This window comes from Rhinoraja longicauda, chromosome 6, assembly GCF_053455715.1.
Source record: "Rhinoraja longicauda isolate Sanriku21f chromosome 6, sRhiLon1.1, whole genome shotgun sequence".
Classification (NCBI taxonomy): domain Eukaryota; kingdom Metazoa; phylum Chordata; class Chondrichthyes; order Rajiformes; family Arhynchobatidae; genus Rhinoraja; species Rhinoraja longicauda.
Window position 1 is genome coordinate 80,716,787 of NC_135958.1, and position 12,000 is coordinate 80,728,786.

General features: G+C 48.0%; 1 protein-coding gene across 1 annotated transcript; it reads right to left on the reverse strand.

Moving 5' to 3' along the window:
- Positions 1-1,007: 1,007 nt before the first annotated feature.
- On the reverse strand, positions 1,008-10,639 carry LOC144594665 (sulfotransferase 2B1-like). Its single transcript, XM_078401486.1, has 5 exons — positions 10,431-10,639; positions 8,327-8,453; positions 7,016-7,110; positions 5,957-6,137; positions 1,008-2,748 (listed from the first exon to the last, which is right to left on the reverse strand). The coding sequence occupies exons 1-5, from the start codon at positions 10,626-10,628 to the stop codon at positions 2,639-2,641; spliced, it is 711 nt and encodes a 236-aa protein (XP_078257612.1). The 5' UTR covers positions 10,629-10,639; the 3' UTR covers positions 1,008-2,638.
- Between the last annotated feature and the right edge of the window lie 1,361 nt (positions 10,640-12,000).

Here is a 12,000-nt window from a genome sequence, read left to right on the forward strand (position 1 = left end):
TAACCAGTCTGAAGAAGGGTCTCGACCCGAAACATCACCCATTCCTTCTCTCCAGAGATTACTACAGCTTTGTGTGTCGATCTTCGTACTTTTAATAGTTTTTGGAGAGATTGGTCATTTCTGCTAAAGTCGCTGTCAGCAGATAATATTTCATCGCAATGGTCCCGTTATTTACAAAGTCGTATTATTTTTGCCAAAAGAGTGGAAAATCAATATCCAAACTAATAGCCAAATTTTTTTCCTTAGATGGACACAAAATGCTGAAGTAACTCAGCGGGACAGGCAGCATCTCTGGAGAGAAGCTGCTACCCGGTCCACTTAGTTACTCCAGCATTTTGTGTCTATCAGTTTAAACCAGCATAAGGTCATAAGTGATAGGAATGGAATTAGGCCATTCGGCCCATTAAGTCTACTCCTCCATTCAATCATGGCTCATCTATCTCTCCCTCCTAACCCCATTCTCCTGCCTTCTCCCCCGTAATCTCTGACACCCGCACTAATCAAGAATCTATCTATTTCTGCCTTAAAAATATCCACTGACTTGGCCTCCACAGCCGTCTGTGGCAAAGAATTCCACAGATTCACCACCCTCTGATTAAATAAAGTTCTCCTCATCTCCCTAAAAGAACGTTCTCTTGGAGCAGTGCAATTTCTTCCTACGCCGCAAATTTTTCCTTATTTCGGGAAGTCAGAAATGTTTTGAAATACAATTTCCTTTTACAATAATAATTTAAAGATTTTAAGGGGCTCGTGGAATCAAGGGATATGGGGAGAAGGCAGGCACGGGTTACTGATTGTGGATGATCAGCCATGATCACAATGAATGGCGGTGCTGTTCCGAAGGGCCAAATGGCCTCTTCCTGCACCTATTTTCTATGTTTGTATTTAACTTTAATTGTTTGCTGTATGTCGTGTTGTTACTTGCGAGCAAAGCACCAAGACAAATTCCTTGTATGTATACATAATTGGCTAATAAAATTTATTCAATTCAATTAATGTTGAGATGACCTTTATTAATATTTCCGCATTTTAATTTCAGAAGTAAAAGTTCAAGTTAGTTTGCAGTTTTGTTTTGCACAAAGTTCATCAATGCATTAACAACAATCACAGAAAATGTTAAGGAGTAAAAGCCCAAATGCAATTTGGTAGATTGGTTAATTATAGTCGCGTGTTGAGGTACAAGAGCTTTTGTTGGCGTGTTGCAGGTATCCAGACAGACCACACAATACATGAGTACAAACAATCTATACACAATTACAACAGGTTGAGCAAAGAGTACGGGGCAGGCAGGGATAGTTTCTTCCCAAGGTAGACACAAAATGCCGGAGTATCTCAGCGGGACAGGCAGCATCTCTGGAGAGAAGGGATGGGTGACGTTTCGGGCCGAGACCCTACTTCAGACTCTGAAGAAGGTATCCAGTCTGAAGAAGGGTTCTCGACCCCGAAACGTCACCCATTCCTTCTCTCCAGAGATGCTGCCTGTCACGCTGAGTTACTCCAGCATTTTGTCTCTTATCTTTGGTTTACACCAGCATCTGCAGTTCCTTCCCACACATGCAGTAGTTTCTTCCCAGCTGTTATCAGACAACTGAACCATCCTATCGCCAACTGGAGAACAGCCCCAACCTATCATCTACCTCCTTGGAGACCCTTGGACTATCTTTAACCCGACTTTATCTTGCACTAAACATTATTCCCTTTAACCCCGTATATGTACACTGTGGACATATTGATTGATTGTAATCATGTATAATCTTTCCTCTGACTCCATAGCATGCAACAAAAAAGCTTTTTTCATTGTACCTCAGTACACGTGACAATTCTAAACTAAACTAATTGTTTTACAGCATTATAGTGTTACAGTTTCAAAAGCATAGTTTTTTTGATAAAAGAGTAAACATGAAAGCAATAAAGTTGATGTAAAACTTTCAAGACAAATTAGAAATACATTTATGACCGATGGATTAATTTTGTTATAAAGCTATTTCACCTTATCCTGTTAAGTGCCGAAAACAAAACAGAGTTTCAAGCATCAGCAGACGAAATGTGTAGGAAGGAACTTCAGATGCTGGCTTACACCGAAGGTAGACACAAAATGCTGGAGTAACTCAGCGGGACAGGCAGCATCTCTGGAGAGAAGGAATGGGTGGCGTTTCGGTCTGAAGAAGGGTCTCGACCTGAAACGTCAGTCACCCATTCCTTCTGTCCAGAGATGCTGCCTGACCCGCTGAGTTACCCCAGCGTTTTGTGTCTGTCTTTCAAGCATCAGCAGCCAGATGGATGATTCTATTTGTACAGAGCGAAGGTATTTATTCACAAAATGCTGGAGTAACTCAGCAGGTCAGTCTGAAGAAGGGTCTTGACCCGAAACGTCACCCATTCCTTCTCTCCTGAGATGCTGCCTGACCCGCTGAGTTACTCCAGCATTTTGTGAATAAATACCTTCGATTTGTACCAGCGTCTGCAGTTATTTTCTTACACTATTTGTACATTCGGTCCACATCACAATAGTACAGAAACAATGGCAAGTCAAAGCAAGGCAAGACTGACTGAAACATCATATTTTTTTGCGAACTGAATCTAGCTTTAGCGGCAGTAAGAAATGTTACGAGATCCTGGACAAATGTTCCTTGCACCTTCAGTCTTGGTAGTACGGGAAATTTAAACCTTCCATCCGCTGGGCGAACACGGAATTAAAATGCTCAGTCTGAGCCGGGGTAAAATGGTTCTTCCAGTCACCAGCAATGCCTAGAACGAGAGTTATTCCATTCAATTAAGTTATTTTTTGAAAGACGTCAGTGGAATCCTGCAGGAGGAACCTGCATTGCATAAAACTTCTCACATCCAACCTGGATCGGCAACTCGAAAACCCAGGAACGAAGGAGATTAGAAGGGCGAGAGGGGATCTTATAGAGACGTATAAAATTATAAAAGGACCGAACAAGCTAGATGCAGGAAAAATGTTCCCAATGTTGGGCGAGTCCAGAACCAGGTTGTGCGAGTCCAGCCACACAGTCTTAGAATAAAAGGGAGGCCATTTAAAACTGAGGTGAGAAGGAACTTTTTCACCCAGAGAGTTGTGAATTTGTGGAATTCTCTGCCATAGAGGGCAGTGGAGGCCAAATCACTGGATGGATTTAAGAGAGAGTTAGATAGAGCTCTAGGGGCTAGTGGAATCAAGGGATATGGGGAGAAGGCAGGCACGGGTTACTGATTGTGGATGATCAGCCATGATCACAATCAATGGCGGCACTGGCTCAAAGGGCCAAATGGCCTCCTCCTGCACCCATTTTCTATGTTTCTATTATAAAAAGTGGTCAACACTGCCCGATCCATCGCAGGTACTGACCGCCACACTATCGAAGGGATCTACAGGAGTTGCTGCCTCGTAAAGGCAGCCGGCAGGAGATTTCGACCAGCCCCGACCCGGGGCAGATCGCTCGGCATTCCCGGGGGAACTGAGATCCCCCCACCACCGATGCAGGAGCTTGATCGCCCCGACGAGGAGGGTCCAAACGCCGCTGGCTACGGGAGCCAAGATCGTCCCGTCAACTGAAGGCTCGAGGCCCCCGACCGCTGGAGGACAAAGAAGGGAAGAAGACTGAACTTTTTTTTTTTGCTTTCCATCACAGTGAGCAACGTGGAGGAGTCACTGTGGTGGATGTTCATGTTAAAATGTATTTTGTGTGTCCTGTTGCTTGTTATTGGTTATGCCTGTGTGGCAAATGAAATTATTCGTATGTTGCAAAACACACTTGGCTAATAAAGTAAGTATCATGAGTATGAGCATCGTCAAGGATCCACACCACCCTGGCCACGCTCTCATTTCACCCCCGTCGTGGTGAGCATGGGACACGAGTCTGAAAACAGTGACCTCCAGGTTCAAGAAGAGCTTCTTCCTAACAACCTCTTGAACACTACACAACACTAACTAAACTATGTATCGGTTTCAAGGTCAGTTTATTGTCACGTGTACCAATTAAGGTGCAGTGAAATTTGAGTTACCGGTAAATTTGAGTTACATGCGGCACGGTGGCGCAGCGGTAGAGTTGCTGCCTCACAGCGAATGCAGCGCCGGAGACTCGGGAACGATCCTGACTACGGGCGCCGTCTGTACGGAGTTTGTACGTTCTCCCCGTGACCTGCGTGGGCTTTCTCCGAGATCTTCGGTTTCCTCCCACACTCCAAAGACGTGCAGGTATGTAGGTTAATTGACTGGGTAAATGTAAAAATTGTCCCTAGTGTGTGTGTAGGATAGTGTTAGTGTGCGAGGATCGCTGGGCGGCGCGGACTCGGTGGGCCGAAGGGCCTGTTTCCACGCTGTATCTCTAAATCTAAAATCATACCGCCATACTAAGTGAAAAGCAACAAGTCAGAGGCCACATAAAGTAAAATGTAACATAAACATCCACCACAGCAGATTCCACATTCCTCACTGTGATGGAAGGTGATAAAGTCCAATCGTCTTTCTCTTTGTTCTCCCGTGGCCGGGGCTGTTGAACCATCGGCTATCGGGGCGATCAAAGCCCCCAATAGCCGACAGTCCGAATCCCTCGCGTCGGGGCGATCGAAACTGTACGGTCGAATGTATCAGAAGGAACTGCAGATGCTGGTTTAAACCGAAGATAGACACAAAAAGCTGGAGTAACTCAGCGGGACAGGCAGCATCATTGGAGAGAAGGAATGGGTGACGTTTCAAGTCGTGAAAGGTCTCGACCCGAAACGTCACCCATTCCTTCTCTCCAGAGATGCTAACTAAACTATGAACGGCAAACTGTCCTGATTGCACACTAAGGACTTTGGGCTTTTTGGCAATAGTTTTAGGGGGTGTAATTTATTGATTTTTTAAATGTTATTATATGTTATCTTGGAGCAGGTAAACAGGATTTCATCATCGATACATTTATCAATTAAACAGTCCTGACCCTTGACTCTCAATTGATGTCGAAAACATTCAAATGACTTTAGTTTAGTTTAGTTTAGAGATACAGCATGGATGCAGGCCCTTCGGCCCACCGAGTCCGTGCCGACCAGCGATTCCTACACACTAACACACTACCACACACACACACACTACCACACACACACTACCACACACACACACTACCACACACACACACTACCACACACACACTACCACACACACACACCCTCACTACCACACACACACACCCTCACTACCACACACACACACACACTACCACACACACACACACCACCACACACACTACCACACACACACATACACACACACACACACACACACACGGAACAATTTACAATTTTGCCAAGCTTATTAGCCAACCAACCTGTCCGTCTTTGGTGTGTGGGAGGAAACCGGAGCACCCAGAGAAAACCCATGCAGGTCACGAGGAGAACATACAAATGTACAAACTCCGTACAGACAGCACCCGTAGTCAGGATCAAACCCGTGTGTAGGAGCCATGTGTGTTTGTGCCGGTTGCTGTGAGCATATTATATTATTTTGCCGTGTTATTTTGGACACTTGGGGGCTGTCGTTAGGTGAATACATATATGGGCATAACGGACTGGGAGGAGCCATTACAAGGTGGTATATCTGTGGATACAAGGATTGGGAGGAGTTAGACATGGGAAGTTTGTGAGGTACAGTTCTTACCAGACCTACAACGAGAGCTGGAGGCAGACGGGGAGAACAGAGCAACCAGAATGCAAAGTAAGTACAGCCTGGTATGTTCATCCCTTTGTTTGTACAACTACTTAAATAAACGACTAATTAAATGGAAAAAAAAGGTCTTGAAGATCTCTCTTTGATTTGTGTCAAGATCACTCCCACTCCCTGTATAGTAATGGCAATTAGAAAAGAGTTTACTGGAAAAGACTGAAGTTGCCATTACACCGTGTCTCCGGCGCTGTGAGGCAGCAACTCTACCGCTGCGCCACCGTGCCAACCGAGGCAAAATCCTTTCCAAGTTACCTTTTCTTAAAAAGCTGCCTTTCTTTGGATCCATCAGGTCCGTGGGGACAAAGCTGTAGTTGGACATGTTGTTTTGCTTCATGTTGTTGAACTTGCTCTGATTTGCAATCGCTTCCATTGCGACGTCACTCAGCGGCTGGCCCAGGAAGCCCCCAAGCTTCACCAAGGCCCCTCGCATGTCCTGAGGGAAGTGGGGAGGAATAAACTTTAACGACAAATTACATAGAAACATAGAAAATAGGTGCAGGAGGAGGCCATTCGGCCCTTCGGGCCAGCACTGCCATTCACTGTGATCATGGCTGATCATCCACAATCAGTAACCCGTGCCTGCCTTCTCCCCATACCCCTTGATTCCACTAGCCCCTAGAGCTCTATCTAACTCTCTATTAAATTCATCCAGTGAATCGGCCTCCACTGCCCTCTGTGGCAGAGAATTCCACAAATTCACAACTCTCTGGGTGAAAAAGTTCCTTCTCACCTCAGTTTTAAATGGCCTCCCCTTTATTCTTAGACTGTGTGGCCCCTTGGTTCTGGACTCCCCCAACATTGGGAACGTTTTTCCTGCATCTATCAAAATTAGAAATACTTTTTTGACCACTGGATTAGTTTTGTTATAAAGCCATTTCAACTTATCCTGTTGAGTGTAGAAAACAAAACAGTGTTTCAAGCATTAACGGGCGAAATGTGTACGAAGGAACTGCAGATGCTGGTTTACACCGAAGGTAGACACGAAAAGTTGGAGTAACTCAGCGGGTCAGGCAGCATCTGTGGAGAACGTGGATCGGTGACGTTTCACAGAGTGCTGGAGTAACTCAGCGGGTCAGGCAGCATCTATGGAGAACATGGATAGGTGACGTACGTTTCACAGAGTGCTGGAGTAACTCAGCAGGTCACAACGGATCACAATGAATGGCGGTGCTGGCTCTAAGGGCCAAATGGCCTTCTCCTGCACCTATTTTCTATGTTTCTATGTTTCAAAACAAAGAATATCACTGTGACTTGCCACATGTGACACTAAAGTACTCATTCATTCATTCATTCATTCATTCATTCACCTACCTCCAGCATCTCTTCGTAGGTTAGAAACAAGATATTATCCTTGTCCTTTAATGGCCACCAGCTCTTAATGTGGTCAAACCAGGAGCCAAACATCACTACCAGAAGCAAAACAAAAATAACTCAATGAGGATAAAAAATACAATATTCTTTAATGTATAAACAATCACTTCTATCAAAGCACGGAAGGGCTTAAAATCTAGACTGCATTCATAATGGATAGGGGCAGACTTAGGCCAACCAGCGATCCCCGCACACTAACACTATCCTACACACACTGGGGACAATTTACAATTTTCACCAAGCCGATTAGTCTACAAACCCGCACGTCTTTGGAGTGTGGGAGGAAACCGGAGCACCCGGATAAAACACATGCAGGTCACGGAGAGAACGTGCAAACTCCGTGCAGACAGCACCCGTAGTCAGGATGGAACCTAGGTCTCCGGCGCTGTGAGGCAGCAGCTCTACCCGCTGCGACACCGTGCCGCCCAAATTTTATTTATTGAACTTCCATTTTTCATTTGTTTTACTGTGTTATTTATTGAGTACTGTGTTTACCAACCTGTTGTGCTACTGTAAGTATAAATGTCATTGTTCCATTTCCGTACACATAACGATTAGACACTCTTGACTCTTGTGACTATTAACAATAATAAACCATTACAAATATAACGAGCGACACGATGGCACAGCGGGTAGCACCTTGCACCACCAGAGAACCGGCTTCCATCGTGACCACGGGCGCTGTCTGTACGGAGTTTGTACGTTCTCCCCGTGACTGCGTGGGTTTTCTCCGGGTGCTCCGGTTTCCTCGCACACTCCAAAGTGTGGGTTTGTAGGTTAATTGGCTTCGGTATAATCGCAAAAATGTCTTTCATGTGTGTAGGATAGTGTTAGTGTGCGGGGATCGCTGGTCGGTGCGGACTCGGTGGGCCGAAGGGCCTGTTTCAGCGCTGTATCTCTAAAATAAACTGTTAGGGCTTCCTCCGGGCGCTCCGGTTTCCTCCCACATCCCAAAGACGTGCGGGTTTGCAGGTTAATTGTCCCTCTGTAAATTGCCCCCCAGTGTGTCGGGGAGTGGATGGGAAAGTGGGATAACACGGAACTAGTGTGAACGGGCGATCGCTGGTCGGCGGGGATTCGATGGGCCGAAGGGCCTGTTTCCACGCTGTATCTCTAAAGAAAAACTATTTTCCATTTCCTGGGTTCAGTTCTTGATATTGGTGCAATTATGTCCCAACTTAACAATACTTTTAACAAGTGGCAAAGTACACACCAGGAACTAAACTAAACCAAACAAATACGGAAAATTACCCTTTCCTTCCAAGAACTTGTCAATGAACTCCTCTAAAGTGCCCGGGTCCTCCAGGAACGTGGCCATATTGTGGTAGTGAAAAGAGGACACAAGGGCATCCTTTGGATTGCGGGCCACATATATCACCTACAAAATTTAACACAAATATATTCAGTCTGCAAGAAGTGATGCTAGTTTTAAAACCATTGACAGTTTAGCAAGATTACAACATCACGATTATCTTAGTTCGAGACCCTTATTCAGATGTTAGTCGAAACGCACCCATTCCTTCTCTCCAGAAATGCTGTCTGTCCCTCCGCTCAGTCCGTCTTAACCTACCTGATCTCCCGGTGGCTCAGCACTTCAACTCCCGAACAACCCAGAGGCCAGGAGACACAGAGTGCTGGAGTAACTCAACGGGTCAGGCAGCATCTGTGGGGAACATGGATAGGTGACGTTTCACAGAGTGCTGGAGTAACTCAGCGGGTCAGGCAGCATCTGTGGAGAACATGGATAGGTGACGTTTCACAGAGTGCTGGAGTAACTCAGCGGGTCAGGCAGCATCTGTGGGGAACATGGATAGGTGACGTTTCACAGAGTGCTGGAGTAACTCAGCGGGTCAAGCAGCATCTCTGGGGAACATGGATAGGTGACGTTTCACAGAGTGCTGGAGTAACTCAGCGGGTCAAGCAGCATCTCTGGGGAACATGGATAGGTGACGTTTCACAGAGTGCCCAATTTGCATCACTCTGACAATGGAGGAGGCCCAGGACAGAAAGGTCAGATTGGGAATGAGAGGGGGAGTTGAAGTGCTGAGCCACCGGGAGATCAGGTAGGTTAAGGCGGACTGAGCGGAGGGACAGACAGCATTTCTGGAGTGAAGGAATGGGTGACGTTTCGACTAACGTCTGAATAAGGGTCTCGAACCAAAGGGATATCGGGAGAAAGCTGGAACGGGGTACTGATTTTAGATGATCAGCCATGATCATATTGAATGGTGGTGCTGGCTCGAAGGGCCTGAATGGCCTCCTCCTGCACCAATTTTTCTATGTTTTCGATGTTTCTATACCACCCATTCCTTCTCTCCAGAGATGCTGCCTGTCCCGCTGAGTTACTCCAGTATTTTGTGTCTATCTTCGGTGTAAACCGGCATCTGCAGTTCCTTCCCACGCATACGGTGATGTGGGGGTTGGTTGGTTGGTTGGCTAAATAACCGCAGTAAATGGGCCAGAGTGTGTGGGGGGGGGGGGGAGGATGAACCAGGGGGGGAGTTACAGAATCAAAGGGGGAAAAAATGAGCCCCTTCACCCTCCATACTGATGTTACGATCAATTTGCTATCACCTAATTCACCGCACGCTACTAGTTTACTTTAGTTTAGAGACACAGCGCGGAAACAGGCCCTTTCGGCCCACCGGGTCCGCGCCGACCAGCGATCCCCGCACACTAATGCCATCTTATACCCACTAGTGGACAATTTTTACATTTATACCAAGTCAATTAACCTACAAACCTGCACGTCTTTGGAGTGTGGGAGGAAACCGAAGATAGACAATAGACAATAGGTGCAGGAGGAGGCCATTTGGCCCTTCGAGCCTGTACGCACCGCCATTCAATGTGATCATGGCTGATCATTCTCAATCAGTACCCTGTTCCTGCCTTCTCCCCATACCCCCTGACTCCGCTATCCTTAAGAGCTCTATCCAGCTCTCTCTTGAATGCATTCAGAGAATTGGCCTCCACTGCCTTCTGAGGCAGAGAATTCCACAGATTCACAACTCTCAGACTGAAAAAGTTTTTCCTCATATACGTTCTAAATGGCTGACCCCTTATTCTTAAACTGTGGCCCCTTGTTCTGGACTCCCCCAACATTGGGAACATGTTTCCTGCCTCTAACGTGTCCAACCCCTTAATAATCTTATACGTTTCGATAAGATCTCCTCTCATCCTTCTAAATTCCAGTGTAGTCGAGCCTAAGATCTCGGAGAAAACCCACGCAGAACGTACAAACTCCGTACAGACGGCGCCCGTAGTCGGGATGGAACCCGGGTCTCCGGCGCTGCATTCGCTGTAAGGCGGCAACTCTACCGCTGCTAATTGGGTGGAAAAACCAACGCTACCTCACCTTGGCTTTTGATTCAAAGAAGGTCTTTGGCATCATGTCGTAATGAAGGTGGGTCACCATCTGTCGGGGAGACGGTCTCTCCTCCAGCAAGCCTTTAGCAGTAACGTGCTCTAACCAGGGGACCCGACGCCAGTTTGGAACAGTGAGGACCGTTGTCAGATCCCCACCGTTGTAGATGAGAGGAATTATTTCTTGCATCCATGTAGTGCCTGTTTGTACAAACAGCAGAGCTCAGCAACATATATTACAGCTGCCCATCATCCTGAAACCTCACCATTTCCTTCTCTCCAGCCCACACCGGCCAACAATGTCCCAGCTACACTAGTCCCACCTGCCCACACCGGCCAACAATGTCCCAGCTACACTAGTCCCACCTGCCCACACCGGCCAACAATGTCCCAACTACACTAGTCCCACCTGCCCACAACGGCCAACATGCCCCATCTACACTAGTCCCACCTGCCCACACCGGCCAACATGTCCCAGCTACACTAGTCCCACCTGCCCACACCGGCCAACAATGTCCCAGCTACACTAGTCCCACCTGCCCACACCGGCCAACATGCCCCATCTACACTAGTCCCACCTGCCCACACCGACCAACATGCCCCATCTACACTAGTCCCACCTGCCCACACCGGCCAACATGCCCCATCTACACTAGTCCCACCTGCCCACACCGGCCAACATTGTCCCAGCTACACTAGTCCCACCTGCCCACACCGGCCAACAATGTCCCAGCTACACTAGTCCCACCTGCCCACACCGGCCAACATGCCCCATCTACACTAGTCCCACCTGCCCACACCGGCCAACAATGCCCCATCTACACTAGTCCCACCTGCCCACACCGGCCAACAATGCCCCATCGACACTAGTCCCACCTGCCCACACCGGCCAACAATGCCCCATCTACACTAGTCCCACCTGCCCACACCGGCCAACATGCCCCATCTACACTAGTCCCACCTGCCCACACCGGCCAACATGCCCCAGCTACACTAGTCCCACCTGCCCACACTGGCCAACATGCCCCATCTACACTAGTCCCACCTGCCCACACCGGCCAACATGCCCCATCTACACTAGTCCCACCTGCCCACACCGGCCAACAATGTCCCAGCTACACTAATCCCACCCGCCCACACCGGCCAACAATGCCCCATCTACACTAGTCCCACCTGCCCACACCGGCCAACAATGCCCCATCTACACTAGTCCCACCTGCCCACACCGGCCAACAATGCCCCATCTACACTAGTCCCACCTGCCCACACCGGCCAACAATGCCCCAGCTACACTAGTCCCACCCGCCCACACCGGCCAACAATGCCCCATCTACACTAGTCCCACCTGCCCACACCGGCCAACAATGCCCCAGCTACACTAGTCCCACCCGCCCACACCGGCCAACAATGCCCCAGCTACACTAGTCCCACCTGCCTGCGCTTGGTCCATATCCCTCCAAACCTGTCCTATCCATGTACCTGTCCAACTGTTTCTTAAACATTGGGATAGTCCCAGTGGGGGGGGGGGGGGGGGGGGGTCAGGGTGGGGGTCAGGGTGGGGG

Coding starts and splice junctions, on each gene's coding strand:
- LOC144594665 (XM_078401486.1), bottom strand. CDS start 10,628: ATGCAAGAAATAATTCCTCTCATCTACAACGGTGGGGATCTGACAACG. Junction 8,454..10,430: donor TCTTTGAATCAAAAGCCAAG/GTGAGGTAGCGT, acceptor TAAATTTTGTAG/GTGATATATGTGGCCCGCAA. Junction 2,749..5,956: donor AGGCAGCTTTTTAAGAAAAG/GTAACTTGGAAA, acceptor CTCTCGTTCTAG/GCATTGCTGGTGACTGGAAG.